The following is a 19,746-nucleotide window of genomic DNA, read 5'->3' as shown; positions in this document are numbered from 1 at the left end:
AAAAAAAATTCCAAGCGTCTGTCAGGACACCCAAGTCACCTCACAATATTAAAACAGATATTAAAGTATTAAAATAATAGAGAAATGTTTTTTTTTTTATGTTTACATGTGACAGTCCACACGCTGGCCTGAAGAGATGGACTCACACCTCCTGGTGTCTGAAGTGAGTTCACAGCTTACGTCGGTGTGGCTGAACGCTCTTGCTCTCTCCGACGGTGCTGAGGTTCATCTCAGGTTTTCTGAGCAGACCAGCTGAGGAGGGTCGGGGTGTAGACCTGAAGGAGGTCAGAGGTCAGTGGGGCCTTGTATGGCAGCATCAGCGAGCGTGTTCGATGGAGCAGCTGTTACAGAGACATTTACTGAAGTGTAAAATAAAAAGTGAAGAAGTTTGGAGTCTAAAACCAGCCGATGAATCAATGAGGACACATCCGAGCAGCAGCCATTAACTTATTTATTATATTGAATTTACGAAAAGTAAAAGCAAACACTTGAATAAACAGTATTGTACATTTTTAGTCTGTTATCTGACGCTTTGTGTGGAGGTTGTTGTTGAAAAGCATTCCACTGTACACGAGGCTGATGACGTGTGACAGTTTCTTCTGGTTTTTGTTTTTTTTCTGTTTCAAATCTTTTTTAAAAACACGCAGAAGCGGACGACGCTCTGGAGGAAGGCCGACAACGGGTGTGGAAGCAAACCCGTCGCTGCCACCCGAGACGCAGGGGGAAATCAGAAGATCCAGACTTTTACGAGTACACAGAGAAGAGGAGAGGAGGAAGGGGAGGACAATATAAAATCTAATCATCAGCCGTGTTGGCTTCCTGCGGCCGGCTACACGTCTACCTGTACACGATGAACTGACATGCATCGGAGTGAAGCTTCAGACAGACGAGTCGGGCAGCTGACGGCGTTTTTCTAACCGGGTCGATAAATTTACAAGTCATTATTTCTACAGACTCAAAAACTTCAACGTGTGCGACTCGTGAAGCTCTGCGAGGAACTTCACAGAAATCATTTCAAACACTGCGGCTAACTTCCTATGAAAACCAACTCAGCTGCACTTCACACGTGCGCATGCATTAATGAGAAACAGCTAACGCAACGAAGCAACTCATCGATCTACAGAAAGTAAAAAAAAACCGACCGTTTGATTCTCAGTTCATATTTTTAGAGGAAAACATTCTGAGGTTTTAGCTTCTTCAACGTTTTTCGCTGACGTACGCAACGAGAAATCGAACGTTTGAGTTTGAGCGACTTTAACGGGCGGGGGGTGAAAGAAGAGGAAGTGTTGGTTGTTCGAGAATCGAAGACGAGGAGTTAAATCCAACAGACGAAGAACGGTGTCTGATGGAAAACGTGCACAGACAAAGGCGTCATGGGGAAACCTTCAACGTCAAACGAAACATGAGGAACAATGATGCCACAGAGAGGCGATAACATTCATGATGTTCTGAAATCTCAGAGTCCGCGATCACAGCCGATGAGGTTTGAAATGATTTCTGAAGAAGCTTTCGGTCCCTCTGCTTCACGGTCACGAGACCCGAAATGAAAAACCCAACCACCAGATTCTGCTGTAAACGAGAGACAAAAATAAAATAATAAGAATAATAATAAATCACAGCATGTTTCGACTTTCTTCTGTTTTAATCCCGTCAGCTGACACAAAACGCCGACTGAACGACTCAACATCTTCCTCATCAACACAGATGACAGGAAATTAAAGAGGTGAATGACGCTGCAGTTTGAGCCTGATAAATACAACACAGTGGTTTCTCTTCAAGCTTGTTTTTCGCTCACCAACACTAGAACTATAAAGTCCTACAGCACTTGAAAGCATCGCGCCGTCCCGAACAGAAACAAATCTACAAAATGGACATCAAATAAAAATCGAGATCTTCGGTCTGGAATGGAAATTTTACCAAAACAAAAACAAAAAAACATTCAGGTTTATTGACATTTCTTGATATTCGACACCTTGCAGGGCGTTTGTAGACAAGAGCAAAACCAATACTTCAATGTGGACAACAGGAGCCACAGTGCTAATCGTTCACCCTCAGATACCCTGACGGCCCCTCTGTGTGTGGATGTTTGGAGGGTGGAGGGTGGTGTCACCCTACAGCAGGAGGAACAGGGAGGAGGAGGAGGCGAATGAAAGAGGAGGTACATATGAGAACTCCCACACAGAGACGTGTGAAGCTGACAGGGGGTTTAGAAGCAGAGGTACCCGGAGAGGACAGGTGCAGTATGGGAGTCTCCGACAGTATGATGAGGAGGGAGGAGGGGAGGGAGGGAGGGTGGAGGTTGGGTGGGGTTTGAGGGCAGTTCTGGGGGGGGCATTCGCAGGACGCCGGGCCCCTCCTAGAAGGTCTTCCTGTGAATGGCACGTGCTCTGTCTTCTTCGTATTCCCGCTTCGACACCCACATCTTCTTGAAGGTGTCCAACGACGCCAGGATGGAGCCGCTGTGAGGACGACAGGACGGGACAGGACGGGTCACGGCACGAACTCATCGCTCAGCGTTACACAGTGTGAAAGTGTGAAGGTGTGATTGCTTACCCGATCCATGTGGAGTACAGCCTCTCCTGAGGGGCAGAGATCTGGACGAGGAAACAAAAAAAACGAGCTGAACTTTCAAGGCTGTTTCCAGGACATTTTCCAGGATGGAACTCACTCACAAACAAAACATCTACAGACAACAGAGATCATTTCCAGGATGATTTGCTTGATTTCGAAACTAGTTTGCAGGTTTTCCAGGATGCCTGGAAGTTTGACTGTTTGCTACCTGAAAGAGGACGATGACGGAGAGACGGACGCGTCCGTGTCCGTTACAGACAAAGCACTGACATGATAATTAGTTCAGCTGTCACTCATTAAAGGCTCACCTTGATCTTCACGTCTTTGGGTGCCAGCTTCTTGACTTCAGTTAGTAGTCGTTCCCCAAATCCTGAAAGAAAAGAGTTGAAAGATTCGTCACTGAGAGACGGAGCTCGAGCTGTAATCATCTCGTTAGACTCAGTAACTCTGACGACCAACCTTTGATCAGTGTCGACCCCCCGCACAATACTATGGTGGAGAAGAGTGTGCGTCGCAGGTCCATGTCAGACTTCTGGATAGCGTACGCCAGGACCTCGTGGATCCCTGAGCTCTCGTCTCCGATCAGGTCAGGTCTGAACAGCAGCTCCGGCGCGCGGAACCGGGCCGGACCGATCTGAAAACAGAGGTCACATTTCAGGGTTCGTGCTCGGAGGAACGTGCAGACATGTTCAACATCTTCTCGGGTTGTGCTGGACTCACGTTTAAAGTGCTTCCGTCAGGCAGAACGTACTGAGCCTTCTCCGTTTCTAAAGTCTCGTCCTTTTGCGGGTTCAGAGATAAATAACAGGCTCGCTGCAAAGTCACAAACATTCGGTTAGACGAAGCGAGTCGTTCAGACTTGAAACAAACACGACCTCACGCCGACCCCCTCACCTCTTTGACCGTGCGGACGACCTCAAACTCGGCCGAGGTGTTGAAGTTGTAGCCTTCTTTGCGCAGCAGCAGACGGAGGTAGCGCGAGACGTCTCGTCCGGCGATGTCCACGCGCATGATGGAGTGTGGGATGGCGAAGCCCTCGTAGATGGGCACCACGTGGGTCACGCCGTCCCCCGAGTCCAACACGACACCGGTGGTGCGACCTGTGGCGTACCTGAGGCCGGACACAGCATGACAAACCGTCATCCATCATGTTTGTTTGATAAAGGTTAGACCGGACCTTTGACGTCCTCATGGAACAGGAAGTGTTTACTTCCTCAGTCTGATGCGTTTCCTGTCACATATTTACAGCTGACACAAAGAGTGAAACTAAGCGAAGTTCACGACCATCATGATGTGAAGCGACATCGACACCGCGCCGCCTCGGCCTCACTCGAGTATTACTCAGCAGAAATTTGAGTTCTGACAGTTTTTTTGTTGTCAAACTGATAAAAAGTTCCTTCATCACACTCACACGACCTCCTAACCGCATGTGATGTGACCACGCTGTTCCTGTAGCGCTCACCGGAAGAGCTGCGTATGGACCAATAAGAATAAACTTCACAAACACGGAGGTTCCTCTGGTCTTTTGGTCCGGATGAGAAACGTGTTGATTAAAGACGTTAGAATAAACTTTTTAGAAGATGATTATGATCCTGAACAGAAGCAGAGATCATCTGGTGTTAAAGCGGTTCTCCTGATCCTCATCATATTTATATTATAGGTCTGTCCTAACATCTGCCGTGATAACCTACAAACTGCTGGATGTGTTTTACATCATCATCAGACGGACTGTACTCACAAGCTGAGGACGGCCTGCATGGAGATGAAGAGAGCCGGAACGTTGAAGGTCTCGAAGAAAACCTCGGCCGCCTTCTCCCTGTTCTTGCTGGGGTTGAGCGGAGCTTCGGTCAGCAGGACAGGATGCTGCCGAACACAAAGATGAACAAAGAGCACGGTGACCGACTGTTCCCAGATCAAACAGGTGACCTTTGTCATCATGCAGCAGAGACAGACAGAGAGAGAGGAGCGCTCACCTCCTCGGAGAAGGTCTGCAGCTGCTCCTTGGAGTAAACGTACTGCCAGATCCTCTCCATGTCGTTCCAGTCCTTCACGATGCCGTGCTCCATCGGGTACCGCACCGACAGCAAGCCCCGGTGCTCCTGATCCGCAGAGACACAGAGAAAACACCTGAAGCTGTGACGCGTCTGTGGATTTAGAACCTGAGCGTTTCCTTTAATAAACAAACTCGTTCAACAGAGAACGTCGTGACACTTCTTCTTCACCTCCATTAGAAATAAACATTTATTCCTCCTCTGGATTTCTTTGCACAGAAAAGTTTCAGATTCATACGTGTGATCAGAGCTCGTTAAATTGCTGCATGCTGATTGGCTCAGAGGACGTGACGCTGAGTCCACACTCACACCGTGTACAGGTCGGCGTTCGTTGATCCGTCACAGCGAGCGAGAGGCAGACGGATGTCACCTGTCTCTGACTTCTGAAGCGTGTGACTCAAACAGAGCGTGGAGCGCTCTCACATGACGTGAGCTCGGGTTGGCCTGAAGGCTCGAGGGAGACAACCACAGATTCTGAACACTGACTGCAGAGAGAGACTCCAGTGTTTTGTGCAGCCACCATAGTTTCTCCTGTGAGCTTGAAACGGGGAGGTGGCGGCCGCCTGTAGGGACGGGAATCGAGTGTGTTTCAGTTCCATGGAATCGTTTGGCAGTTTATCTAACGATTCTCTTATCGATTCCAGAAAGCACGAATCACGCCACGTAACTTCCTCAAGTTTCTCACGTGCAGTGCATTCAGTAGTAAACAACGTCACCCACTCGGTTCAAACGCTCCAAAGTTTGGCTGCATTTCACCAGAACAGACGTCAACAGGGCGACTTGCAATCATTGCAAAGTGGAGATAACAGCGTCGGGAGGGAACACGACCAACATGCAGAAACATTTGTGCACACAACATGCAATATTTTTAAATGAATGTCGTGTTTTTGACACGCTTCAGACTGGAGATGAATCTCAACCGAGCAGCAGCGGCAGCAGCCAGGCTATGACCTCTGACCTCTGTGGTTACTACAGAAGGTGGTTACACATCGTTACTATTATCCAGGCTGTGGCCTCTGCTGACCTCGCTGCTGGTTTTGTAACGTTGTGACACTTCTAACTGAACAAAGTTGATGCTGATCAAACTGTTTGTTCTTTTTTTCCCAAATGAGAATCGATAAAGAAACAAATCGTAAAAATCTTATCGATTCCCATCCCGACCCGCCTGATGCAGCACAGAGGCTCAGTCTGTCAGAGACCTGACACACCGGCCCTTTAAATGTAAATGATGCGTTTTAATGAGTCCTGAGCGTCACGTGAAGTTACATTTCTGAATAAAAGTCGTACACTCATATCCTCAAAACATCCACACACACACTGATGTGTGTGATGTGTGTGTGTGTGTGTGTGTGTTACCTCCGCCTTGGGTCCAATGAAGAGGTCTCCCTCCAGGGCTCCTGCCATCACGCGCACATGCTTGGGACGCCCCACACTGTATCACACACACACACACACACACACACACACACACACACACAGTCAGGACATGATATCTGAGCCGGTGAGTAAGAAAATAATCTGCAACCTTATTGATTCCCGTCAGCTGACGAGCCTTAAATGAAATTAAGATTTCTGCTTTTTTCTGTTTGTGACATCGTTAAAAAAGATTTTAGACAAAATAAACAAAGTGAAATCGTCCAGCTGGGCTCTGGGAAACAAACGATCAGCTGACAGTCAAACAAACAGCTGGAGCTCCACTGAACGACGTCGTGGCAGACTTACTAGTTGGGGAAGCAGTATTTGGGGATCTGGTCACCTGCGAAACCAGCCTTGATCACCCCCGAACCCTGAGGAGAAGAGAAACATGAGCGGGTCAAAGAGAGAGCTGCAGTGCTTCAACCTGAAGGAAGCAGGGAAGGAAGCAGGGAAGGAAGCAGGGAAGGAAGCAGGGAAGGAAGCAGGGAAGGAAGCAGGGAAGGAAGCAGGGAGGTCATAAGACAGAGCCTGAGGCCGGTGGCAGCAGTCACACACACACACACACACACACAGCCAGCTGTGGAAACTCTGTGGCCTACATCTCGTCTCGTCCTCTGACTGTCACAGCGAGCCGGGCCGAGCCGGGCCGGGCTGATCTGAGGTCATCAGAGCAGCCAAGGTCTGAGACACCTTTTGAGGAGGGAACCAACTTAAACGCAGCACCGGTGTTACACTTCTTATTGTACTTCCTGCTGTGTTATGATAGGTGTTACGGACCGTGATGCTCCACAACATTTACACCCCCTCTCTGCTGTCACACCTGTCACCTGTGTGTGTGTGTGTGTGTGTGCACCGACAGCTAACAGCTAACACTGTAGGATGTGGCACCGAAGCTTCAGCTAGCTAGCCCTGCGGTGTTACGGGTTAACGAGCGACCGTGTTGACCGGCGACCCCGTTATACAGCTCGAGCGTGTGTATGTGGTCGTCGTAGTTACGACATTGTAACGTTAACAGACAAATACAGACGTATACACGAGGACAGGTGCGTGTCTTCTTGCTTTCGTAACTACGAAGCGTTTTGTTCGGCTGGTGGTCCCCGGTTAACACGGTCACTCGTTATGCCGTAACACCGGTTTAGTTAGCGCTAACTAACGGTTGATAAAATGAAGGGGCGCTGCCATAGCAACAGCAGCTATGCTGTTAACGCGTTAGGCGGGAAAGTGTGAGGAGTCTAGTTAGTTAGTTAGTCGGTTGGTTAGTTAGTTAGTCAGTTAGTTAGTTAGCTCGTTTAGTGAGGGCGGCTAGCTTTGACACAATAGCTCCCCTGAGCTAGCGGCTAGCGGCCTCGGTTTGGGTGTGGAGGAGTGACGTCATCATACTCACGTTATCGATCACCACGGGCTGGTTAGCTAAGATGTCATAGGACTCCATGGCGGGCTGGATGTGTGCGCTCCGTGTGTTGGTCCCGGTGTTTGTCCCGGTGTTGTGTTTGGATCATGTACAGACGGATCGCCGTGTCACCGTGCTCTGCCGCCGCTCCTCTCTGCCGCTGCTGCCGCTGCTGGACCCGCCTCCTCCACCTCAACAACAACACCACCGCGGCGCCGCTTTGACTGACAGGACAGGTCGGCCAATCATGGCAGAGAGTTTGTTTGACTGACAGGAGAGGTGACCAATCGTCGGTGTTTTGCCGAATAGCCATGCGCTTCTCTGCTGGTTTGCTGTCAACGAAGCAGAAGAGGCGTGTGTGTGTGTGTGTGTGTGAGAGTGTGTGTGTGTGTGTGTGTGTGTGTTTGTGTGAGAGTGTGTGTGTGTGTGTGTGTGTGTGTGTGTGTGTGTGTGTGTGTTGTAGTGTGTATAGATGATGCGTATATAGTATTTTTTTATATATATATTTTAATAACACACACACACACACACACACATCTCTCTTCTCTTCTGCCTCCTCTCTCTCTATATATATATATATATAGAGGCCATATCTGCACACTGCACATCAGAAGGCCTTTAAGCCAGTGTAACAAATTCTATAGACAGACGCCATGTCCATATATATATATTATATATATATTATATATAATTCAGGCAACCACATATATATGATACTTTTAAATTGTCATAGTTATTCTTTATGTATATGTTTTTATGTATGTCTACGCCAACCTGTCACGTCCCTTGTCTTTAAACTGATTCTGATAATAATCTGATCACATGAGGCAAATATTATTCAGATATCATCTTCGAGCCGCCTAGCAAGGTTCTATATTACGATCAACTTGGTGTGACATAAGTAGCCGGAAGTCTTCATCGTGCGTGATGTCTCTCTCTCCCAGCACACACACCCACCCCCCCACACACCACCACCACACACCCCCCCCCCCCCACACACACACACACACACGAGCTGACAGGAAGCCAGACACAGAAACAACATAGAGAATCCGGTAGATTTTCAAAATAAAACACTCCAGTCGTAAAAACAGAGAAAAGCGAAACAAATGAGCTCCGCAGCAGATTCAGACATGTAGATTCAGACATGCAGATTCAGACATGCAGATTCAGACATGCAGATCCAGACATGCAGATCCAGACATGTTATTAATTAATAATATAACTTATAAGACAGAAGAAGTTCAAACTCGCTTCAGTACAGCTGATTTGTTGGAACAATTGCAGTTTTCTTTTCAGATTATGATGAGTCAGGTTTTAATTATTATTTAAGACGAAGCATCTAAGCATCTGTGTTGTGTTCAGGGACATGACAGGGCTTTTTAATGTAGTCTGTGTGGTGACCACCAGGTGTCAGCATCATGACACATGAAGTGAGTCAGTGTCGGGTTATTCAGCACACTGAGCTGGAAGTCATGCAGGAAACCCTCTTCATGAAGGTTTATCAAGTTTAAGAGGTGTGAGATTGTTTTCGGGATTTAGTTTGTGAATAATTATTTAATGCAACGCATCAGAAACTACAACAGCACGTCTCCATGAAGACAGTTTAATTATAGCAAATGAAAAATGAAAAATAAAGAATATACATTTTCTTTTTTTACCTCCTGATGATGCTACAGACTTTTAATCAGGTCTCTGTCATCTGCATGTCCTCCATGTTTTCAGGAAAGCTGAGCCAGTGTCGTGCCAGAACAGGAGCTGGACGAGCTGGGGAGAGCTTGGTGAAATAAAAGGCCTGATGTCCATCAGTAAGATCAGCCTGTTTGAGGCCCGAGAGGGGAAACCACTGCAGCATCTTTATGAACTCCTCTGTGTTCTTACGTGGACTGGGGCGGTCGGCTCTCTAAAACATTTAAACTTCATGAATGCGTACACTCTAAAAAGTGTATTTCAGCAGTAGTTGAAGTAATGTAAAGTTCAGATTTCTGCTTTAGTGGAGGCAGTCTACGTTTGTGGAATTACATGTTGTTCCCTCAACACACATGTAGCCTGCTATTCTCATTTGAGTGAACCGGCTTCTCGTGACTCGTGATTCCTTGGTTATAGCCGGTTAAAGAAGTTTCTGTACACTCTTGGCACGTTTTCATAGTTGTGATAGCGCTGTATGTGCTTTGCACTTTGCTGACAAAATAACTTTGTGGTCCTACTTACAGCTACTTACAGTTACAGTTACTACTCTGTGTTTTAAAAAGGACAAAAGTGTAATGTGTTGGCCCAAAAGCCGTGGTGGTGGCCATAATGTTCATTACATTTATACAATAAAGTATTTTAAAAAATCACATTTTGAGTTTTTAAAAAATAGATTTTAGTTATATTAATCAAGCTAAAATTTTATTTTAAGGTTACTGCAAAAAGTAATTTACACTAAAGCATAGTATTAGGTTAGAAAACAGCAATATTTTAGTTTTGGGTTATGCAAATTATTGAACTGAACTGAAAACTTAATTTTAAGTTGGAATAATGCAAATTGTTGATTTGAGAACAATTGAATTATTAAGCACATGTGACTTAAATCAATTGTGTTAATCTAACGTATGAAATTCATTTTAAAGAACTTAATTCATTTGGGTGTTACCTAAAATTCAATTAAGTTGGTTCAACTATTTTCTTCTTTCAGTGCAGTGACAGCATCATTTCTGCTTCATGATTTCAGGATTCAGACTTTTTTAAACTGAATTTGTCGTCACACATGAAGCAAACAGGAGTCCAAAAAAAAAAAAAAAATGGGACAAAACTACAGAATAAGCTCCTCGCGTGAGCTCCTAACAGCCTTTTTTTTGTTTGACACTCCACAGAACTAATCCAGGATCAGTGTGACAGTAAGAAGGACCGACTCCATTAATCCTCTGAGCCTTGAGGTGCTGCTTTCTACATCTCCATCTCCACGCTCTGCTAACACACTAACACTGCTGTTAGTTTGGTGCACAAAGCTCTGAGCTCTAACATTTATTCAACAAATGAACCGGAGAACTTCTCTAGTGTACACTGGGAAATGGAAAATAACTGTTTACAGTAGTTTTCTGTTTTTAAATAAATAAGTAAATTTACAACCAACCTGTTTGTTTTTGTTTTAGGTATTATGCCAATACAATGATTATATTATCTATACAGGGCTTTTTCTACTTTCTTAAATTACATACACAGTCACGTAAAATGATGGCAATTATCTGTTGTTAATGTGTGTCAGTGGAAGAAGCATTGGATTGCAGCGTCTCTGTATCAATAAAATAATATTGAACTTCAATGGCTGTGAATGTGTGTGTATGATGTTTGTGTAACGGTCTTTCTCTGTTTAACTGTAAAAGTATCTAGTATGTAGTAATCGTAATAATCGAGGGACAATCTGTAAAATAATGGTGTTTCTCTGTAAAACCTATAAATGTGGAAATTTATAGTTTTTTATATTTATTTGAATTATGATATTTAACTTTAAAATTACAGTCATTTGACCGTTTGGTTAAACATTTTTTTACAGTGTAAAAAGTGGCATCAAAAATAAATAAATAAATAAATAAATAAATCTTGGACTCCTATAAATGACGTGCCCTCTTCTTCTGCATTAGTAAAGCGCCACCTGACTAAGCATTAGTGCCACCTACTGTTTTCTTGTTGTTCAGACAGGTATCATCTGCTTTAAGTAAGAACAGAACTGGCTTTTGGTTTCCTGATTAAATATTAAGTTCCCGCAGTTATTTTATGGAAATCAGCCACATGAATTATGGATTAGTTATCAGACAGAATATCAGCATCCCTGAGAAACGACTGGAGGCAACAAACTCCAGAGGAAGACGAGCGAGGTGAAGATCTGAGCGAAGGAAGTCAGCAGGTGTCGTGTCATGTCATCACTTCCTTTCTGTCATTATTCAGTCTGCCGACCTGATCCCAGAGACGTAACACATATCAACTGTAGCCTTGGAATCCAGCAGCATTGTGGGAAAACGAGGTGTGTGTGCATCATCCTCTCAAATAAATGACACAGATGAACCAAGGTTTTCATTCTGCTGAGCCGAGAGTCTCAGTGGGACTTTTAATCTCCGGTAAGAGTCGGTGAAGGAGTCGAGGACAAGAGCGTTCTGGGAGTAAATCAAGAGAGCATCATTTCAACATATTAAAGAGCTTCACTGCAACTCTGGACAGAAATAATATACAATATACTGCGATACATAGCAGTGAAGGCGTCCCACACAGTAACATCATACTGGTGCTCTTGATAATTAACAGATAATCGTGCTGCTTCAGGTTTTCTTTCACATTCTGGATCAGGTTTAATATTCTCAGACATATTCAGGGGCAGTTTAAGATCTACATTTATTTATGACGGGGTCAGTGTGAGGGCAGGAAAGCCTCAGCAAACAGCTCTTAACACCGTTAAAGTGCACTCTGTTAAGTGCTGACTCATTAAGAGCACTCATTGTATTTATACTGGTGTGTGTGTGTGTGTGTGTGTGTGTGTGTGTTTGCATTGGAGTGTGTGAAGTGTGTAAGTGCTAACAATCCATAAGATGATTAATACGAGTGAACATAATGGAGTGTTTGTTTGTAACACACTTGGTTCTAATGGATGCTAAAGTGTAAATACTGCAGACTCTTATCAGAGTAATCTATTACTACTGCATTTAGTCCACCACACCTCTAAAACTGGACGTAGTCTCCGTGACGTCCCCGCAGACTGTCTAAAACCTGGACGTAGTCTCCGTGACGTCCCCGCAGACTGTCTAAAAGTGGACGTAGTCTCTGTGACGTCCCTGCAGACTGTCTAAAACCTGGACGTAGTCTCTGTGACGTCCCTGCAGACTGTCTAAAACTTGACGTAGTCTTCGTGACGTCCCCGCAGACTGTCTAAAACCTGGACGTAGTCTCCGTGACGTCCCCGCAGACTGTCTAAAACCTGGAATGTAAAGTCTCCGTACGTCCTGCAGACTGTCTAAAATGGACGTTATCTCGTGACGTCCCCGCAGAGGTCTAAAAACTGACGTAGTCTTCGGTGACGTCCCCGCAGACTGTCTAAAAGTGACGTAGTCTCCGTGACGTCCCCGCAGACTGTCTAAAACCTGTGACGTAGTCCGTCGACGTCCCGCAGACTGTCAAAACCTGGACGTAGTCTGTGACGTCCCCGCAGACGTCTAACACCTGGACGTAGTCTCTGTGACGTCCCCACAGACTGTCTAAACTTGACGTAGTCCTTCGTGACGTCCCCGCAGACTGTCTAAAACCCGAAAGTGGCAACCTCTCTTCTCGCCACTTGACTCTGGCTCCAGAAGTGAGTCAGTCCTCCATAAGACCCCATGTAAAAAAATGTCAGAAATAATCATGTCTTCAGGCTGGGTAACAAAGAGAGCCACAACCTGGGAGTGTTCAAAACCTCCAGGTGGTGAGAAGAGCCCTGAACGTCAAACTGACGAATTGTTTTCTTTAGAAACGACGCTGACACACACGGAGAACAAATGAGGCTGGACTGTTAATCAAACTGGGATGGCAGGTGTTCTTTTACAAACATTAGTCCACCACATTTCATGCCAGCCTTGTGAAATGCTTTTTCACTCAATGTGTGTTGTGTGTGTGTGTTTGTGTGTGGGCCATCACAGGAAACCAAGGAAACTGTGGGGAGGGGAGGCGCGGTGGCGGCAGTTCTTCCCGTTTATCTCTCAGCAGCCTTCTCCTCTCAGGCGGCGGCACTTTTTAACTCCAGTGGAGTTGTTTGTTTTTGTCTGATTTCTTCTTTTCTCATCAAATCAAAGCTCGGCTCGTTACACCGTTTCTCTTTTATAAATCAAAGTCATGCTAATGTATGCAAAGTGAGTCACCCGACCAAAGCCCAGCAATCCCTCTGCTGTGATTCCCTGATCACCCACCACCACCACCAGACACGCGTGTGCTGCTGCATTGTGTGACTGCTTTCTCCCCACCCTCCACCTCCTCCTCCTCCTCCACCCTCCTCCTCCTCCTCCTCCCCTCCTCCTCCTCCTCCTCCTCCACCTCCTCCTCCTCCTCCTCCACCTCCTCCTCCCCTCCCCTCCTCCTCCTCCTCCTCTCCTCCTCCCCCGCTCAGCGCGCTGTTGTCAGGGACTTGAACAGCTGGTGGGAAAAATCTTATCTTATCTCCGTGTACTGTCATGTTAAATTACTGGGATTTCTGGAGCGTCTTTAACACAAACTGCAGCTTAAAATGAGACACATCACACTCCAGTGTCGCTCATCATGTGCAGAAACAATCGTATTCTCTGGGATTTCCTGTGAAGATGGAGGCTGGTTGCAGGCCTGTCGCTGCAGGACACAGTAAGCTTCTATATTGAGGTAGAGGGATGGGGGGCAGGGGGGGTGAACTGGGTCACTGCTGGACAGCCCCCACCACCCTTCACTCCACTTTCACCCCTGTGGTAAATCAGACTGAGGCCTTGATTCGATGTATTTTGTCCTTCTGGTCAGTGCGCGCTGGATCTGTTGGGGCTGCATGTTTTCTTTTATCTAACAGAGGACGAGGAACAGAACTGTGGTTACTTGGGCAGCGTTTTTCACAACTGCAGACTGTCTAAAACCTGGACGTAGTCTCCGTGACGTCCCAGCAGACTGTCTAAAACCTGGACGTAGTCTCCGTGACGTCCCGCAGAACTGTCTAAAACCTGGACGTAGTCTCCGTGACGTCCCGCAGACTGTCTAAACCAAACCTGGACGTAGTCTCGTGACGTCCCCCAGACTGTCTAAAACCTGGACGTAGTCTCTGTGCCGTCCCCACAGACTGTCTAAAAACCGGGACGTAGTCCTCTGTGACTCCCCGCAGACTGTCTAAAACCTGGACGGTAGTCTCTGTGACGTCCCCACAGACTGTCTAAAAACCTGGACGACGTAGTCTCTGTGACATCCCCGCAGACTGTCTAAAACTGAAGAGACCTGGTCGTCTCCATCTCATCAAGTGGAGCTGAGGTGAGCTGAATGAAACCTGGTTACTGAAACCAGATAACTGACAACACCCACTTGAGGCTGGCTCCAGAAGTGAGTCTCCGTGACGTCCCCGCAGACTGTCTAAAACCTGGACGTAGTCTCCGTGACGTCCCCGCAGACTGTCTAAAACCTGGACGTAGTCTCTGTGACGTCCCCGCAGACTGACTAAAACCCGAAAGTGGCAACCTCCTCTTCTCGTCCACTTGACCTCTGGCTCCAGAAGTGAGTCAGTCTCCATAAGTCCCCATGTCCAAATGTCCAACTTCACAGCAGAAATAAACATGTTTACAGCCTGGTACAAAAAACAGTTTTGGTCTCTGTAGCTAATTTCCCCGTTCATGACAACTGTACTGAGGGTGAATTTATATACAACTCACCTGTTCACATTATATTAAGGCTTAAAGTTATGCAGGGTTAAGAGCGTGGACGCTTTGATTGACAGGTGGGCGTCATTACAGGTGGATGGTTTCAGTAACCAGGCTTATTCAGCTCCACCCACCCTTTTTCACATGATGAACTGAACCGGCTCCATAGATGAAAGCTACGGGATAAGGTCATAAGTGGACCTTGAGAACATATTTCTTTTATAGAGCCTGTGATGATTCACTTCTTCGAAACGCTTCAATTACAAATCACTTAGCTGGAAACAGGCTTTCCTCGCCCCATCATTACCCCGGAACACCCCAGCAGATGCAGCCTTATGTCGAGGCCTGGTGTCCATCTGCTGTGGTCACCCTCAGGAGGCCTCTGCCATCATCGCACACAGCTGGAGGAATCCTCTTGTCCATATGTTACAAACATCAGCTGAGGACGAAGCCACCAACCCGAGGACACGATGCTCACACACAGAGGTATCACAGAGATATGTGCCTCCTCACAGCAGCTCATTATTTTAGTCTATTAAAGATTTCAACACAGCACACATTGGGTTATTATTATTGGGCTATGTTAGTTGGTATTCAGTCTGTTAGCTGTGTGCTACAACAAACAAAAGTTAGTCGAATTAGCTGTGTCTCTGATTTTAAAGCAGATTTATGGATATTTATTCTGGATGGAGATCACAGATAATCACATCCTCAGGAAACACTGAAGAAAACTTCTGCGGTTATAAGGAGTGTCCTTTCTTCTCTGAAGTGGTTTATTCTCCAGAGGTAAAATAGATAATGATGTCCTCAGGAAGTCAGGAAGTGTGAGTCACTCTCAGTCTAAAACTGTGTGTATCACATCTGCCTGTTCAGACTGTTCAGACGAATTTCGATGCTCCAGGTTTCTTCATCAGCTCCATGATCTGTGCTGGTGGGTGGTCAAATCAGCAGCCCAGGGTTTGTCTTGTTAGTGAACCGCAGTTCATTTGATACAAAGTATATTTGGTTAATGCTGCTGTTGTGGTCAGGTAGTTGATGAGTGTTGCCCATGTTCATGTATCGTTCTGTACTGTATATGAACATGTTTAGTTTGTGCTGCATGTTAAGCTGGAGCAGCTCTCACTTCAAAGTATCAGATCAGTCCTACATGATCCTGACAAAAGTCAGTGGGTTTACAATAAAGACCAACATGATTTGTTTCGTTTTTCAAAACTTCGTGGAGCACATTACTGGATGAAGCCACGCACATCTACATTTTTCAGACTTTTAATGACATGATGCCACAATGAACCGACAAACTTGACATTTAGCAAAATAGAAAACGCTCAATACTCACTGTTACATCAGTTTAAGCCACATTCTCTGATTTTGTATCAGATTTTCCACCCAGCTCATGGAGGATAAATTTAACCAAAAGTAAAAAAATTTAAAAATAGTGAAAATTGGGTGTTGAAATGACATTTGGATATTTTTAAACGTCAGTCAAAAGTTGAAAACTTCAAATTTAAAAAGGTCAAATTTAAAGTTTAAATTGAAATTTGTATGGAAATTTCTGCAGATGACCGGACTTGTTCTGAGTAAGCTTTAAAGAAGTTTTATCTCGAGCTGAAGCGAGGCTGATAATCCTGTTTGTAAATGAACACATCCGGCCTCTCTTCTTTTGTTTCTGTTTTCTAGCAATAAGATTTTGCTCATCCCCTGAAAAAGAAAAAATCTTTGTTTTTCTGTTTCAATTTTTGTGTTTTATAATGAAACTCAGATGACCAGAAGATGCACCGAAACTTCAAGATATAACTTCTGAAAACTGTTTCAAAGCATCAATGAGCCAAGAGGAGATCTGAACAAAACAATCAGCGATCGTATCTTAACCTTCGAGTTCATATTCATTGTGTTCGGTCTGATGACTGCTACAAAACGTGCTGAATCTTCAGTATTTGGAACATTCCTACAAAGTTTCATCTCATTCAGAAAAGTAAGGCTGAGTTGGCGTTGATAATAACTTCATCTCTAAATGCTCATTATATCACATCTATGACTTGTTCAGTGGTTTGTAATGATGTTATATACACTAATGTTAAGCAGCCTAATTTACTTCCATTAAAGTCAAGCACTGATACTCTCCACCACACTGAAAATGCTCACTAAGGCATGCTTATCAACAGTGTTCACTATCATAACGACATCATTTACACTTTGCAAAGTTACATATAAACACATGTACGTCAGCCGCTTGTTTCCTTTCATGAACAGCTTAAAACATTCTTTCGGTTTTCTTCGTCGTTGTCGTCAGTCCCGGCAGAACCCAACCCGGGCCAGCAATGTTCCAAAGACAGGTTAGTGTTTAACGAACTAGCTAACTAGTTTGTTAGTAACTTCCCACCTGACAGTTTCTTACATACATTCACACTGTACGTCCTAACTGGATAGTTCACTCATAAGTGTGGAACGCTGCACGCCTTCAGTGGTCGTCATCTTGTCTCCATAGCTGAAGGGGAGGGACCATCGGTGGCAGGTAAACACATCGGTTAGTCCTCGTCTCCTTCTTCTCTGAGCCAATATAGTGACCAAACTGCAGAACGGTGGCGATGACGTCTTGGGCCACTCAGTGCGGACTTTCATGTGATTTCATGTCTGGAAATGGAACCCTTCTGGCTTCACGTGTCACTGAGCGGCTTACGTATGACTGAACGGAGCCACACCTCCAACGCGGCCCCCAGGTCTGTGCCTACATTCATGATTTTCTCTTGTAAAGTATCTTTACGCATCTGATATAGAACGAAAGAATCATTTCCTGTAGAATACAGGATGTTTCCTTACATTTTTTTCTCATTACACTCTATTATAATATCAGTTTCCAGATCATCAACTGATGATGATTATGACTTTAAAAAAACATTTTTACATTGAACCTGTTAGCTTTATATATTTACTATATTTGAGCATCACGTATGTCACTATCATGTGCATATTTATGACTTTTTTTTTTTTTACATGTTTTAAGACTAATAATAACCCAGATTTATTACGTTAATTAGCTGCCTTCAGTAGCTTCAGGTGACAAATCACAGAGCCATTGTTTGAAAAATGATGATGAAGCTTTTGTTTTTCTCTCCGTGTCCTTCAACATTTACAAGATTTTGTTCTCATGTTCCGGACTTGAAGCCACATCAACCATCCATCTGTGCCCCTGAACGTCTCATCTCATGAAGCCGAGCTGTTTCACTCTGGCAGGAAAGTTACAGAAGTCAAGTGAAGTTGAAGTGCTGCTTGACTCGCTCAGCTCCGGCTGTCAGACTCTCCACAAGCCGTTTCCTCGCCAGCCTCTTGTCGGACAACAGTTACTCCAGCGCTCATAGTTAGGTGTGAGCTGGTATTGTTTTGGCTGGTATTGCTGAGCTGATCTCAGGTCTGGGTGAAGGGATGCACACCGATCCCATCCTGTTGAGGGAGGTGGCTTTCGTCATGCCCTCGCTACCCACGGTGGAGAGAGGGAAGCTCTCGTAGCTCTCCGCCGACCGGTTGCCGCACTGGCAGCGCTGCAGCGTCGCCTTCAGCTCCCTCTGGAAGTTGCTGTTGAGGAAGCCGTACACCACAGGGTTAATGCAGGTAGAGGCCATCGCCGTCAGGTGGCAGGCGGAGAAGATGGCGTTGTGCTGGCAGTCGGGCAGGGCCTGGTGGTGCCAGTCAAACAATGTGTTGAAGACATTGAGCGGCAGCCAGCACAGGGCGAAAGCTACAACAATGGCTAAAAGCATAACGTTAATCCTCTGGGCTCCCCGAGTCCTCCTGCTGCGCTCCAGCATGTCCCTGCATCAACACAGCATGATGCCTATTGTCAGACAATTCACTGTGAAATATCACACCAAACCTCAGGCAGGCTGACAATATATAAATAGAGCAGCCCAAAAACAACACAAATGATAATGTGATGCAAAGAAAATCAAAGTACCTGCGTCGTCTGAGGCGTAGGAAGATCCTGAGGTAGCAGAGGAGGACCAGCAGGAGCGGCAGGCAGTACTGGAAGAGCAGCAGGGAGGTGGTGTAGGCAAGACGATGCTTATCCGACGGCCAGCGCTCCATACAGATCAAATGGTCCCTGAGATGAGACAGACACGGTTCGGTCAACACAAGGTAGCATCATTTACTGAATGAACATCATGCTGTGTGAAAGAACAACTCAAAACAGCTGATATCACTGCCTAGTCCAGCAGCAGTCAGCCCAGAACCAGAACCAGAACCAGAACCTACAGCAGCAGCTGATCTCACTGCCTAGTCCAGCAGCAGTCAGCCCAGCTCGGCGTCTGTCTTTCAGCCTTTTATTTCACCAAGCTCTCACCAACCACTAAAAGTCAGTCCCACATTTACTCTTGTCCGGCGGCTTCTTGCTCGCTCACTCTCTCCTTTTCTCTTCTTAGCTTCCTCCGTCAGCGTCCTCTTCACTCTCTTCTCCTCTGCCATCATGTCCATAGAAGCTGCTGAGCCTGGTTACCTCCTCTTCTTCTTCCTGGGTCCATAACGCCTGTTGGTACAAACCCCTCAGTTCGTCAGCTTGGCGGTGAGCTCAGAGCGACGGGTACCCGTCGCTCTGAGCTCACCGCCAAGCTGACGAACTGAGCTAACAGCAGCTAACAGACTGAGCTAACATGAGCTAACAGCAGCTACAGCTGTCAGCAGTTTACTTCACTGTCCATCATAAACTCTGTAAATCACAGAGAGTTGAGGTGGAGCAGCCGGTTCACCGTTGATGACCTTAAAATGTCTGAATGGAGGCATGTTTCTGTATTTCCCGCCTGAAAAGGATCACCTGAAGTCTGTCACGATCGGCAGAGTCACACATTGACGCGTCATTTCCAATCAGGTGCAGTGAAGTGTGAAAACACCGTGATGATTATTGAACACTGAAACATTGACGGAGGAGTGACGAAGGGTAAACAATGAATTCATTGTTCCTCGG

General features: G+C 45.8%; 2 protein-coding genes across 4 annotated transcripts in view; both read right to left on the bottom strand.

The window, feature by feature from the left end:
- Window positions 1-437: 437 nt before the first annotated feature.
- Window positions 438-7,612, bottom strand: actr1b (actin related protein 1B). The gene is made up of 11 exons (XM_019273848.2): window positions 7,423-7,612; window positions 6,345-6,409; window positions 5,979-6,054; window positions 4,545-4,670; window positions 4,310-4,434; window positions 3,466-3,682; window positions 3,292-3,384; window positions 3,031-3,205; window positions 2,880-2,941; window positions 2,554-2,594; window positions 438-2,459 (listed from the first exon to the last, which is right to left on the bottom strand). The coding sequence occupies exons 1-11, from the start codon at window positions 7,468-7,470 to the stop codon at window positions 2,357-2,359; spliced, it is 1,131 nt and encodes a 376-aa protein (XP_019129393.2). The 5' UTR covers window positions 7,471-7,612; the 3' UTR covers window positions 438-2,356.
- Window positions 7,613-16,012: 8,400 nt separating this feature from the next.
- The window catches only part of npy8ar (neuropeptide Y receptor Y8a), a 47,005-nt gene continuing 43,271 nt past the window's right edge, over window positions 16,013-19,746 (bottom strand). For all 3 annotated transcript variants that reach the window (XM_027281902.1, XM_027281901.1, XM_027281903.1), the window contains 2 exons: window positions 18,742-18,888; window positions 16,013-18,599 (listed from right to left, as the gene is read on the bottom strand). In XM_027281902.1, the coding sequence (XP_027137703.1) occupies window positions 18,149-18,599; window positions 18,742-18,888 (598 nt within the window). In that variant the 3' untranslated portion in view covers window positions 16,013-18,148. The remainder of the gene's footprint in view (window positions 18,600-18,741; window positions 18,889-19,746) is intronic.

Source organism: Larimichthys crocea, chromosome VIII (assembly GCF_000972845.2).
Source record: "Larimichthys crocea isolate SSNF chromosome VIII, L_crocea_2.0, whole genome shotgun sequence".
Classification (NCBI taxonomy): Eukaryota; Metazoa; Chordata; class Actinopteri; family Sciaenidae; genus Larimichthys; species Larimichthys crocea.
The sequence above is the reverse complement of the archived record's forward strand: the minus strand, read 5'-3'. Positions and strand labels throughout refer to the sequence as shown.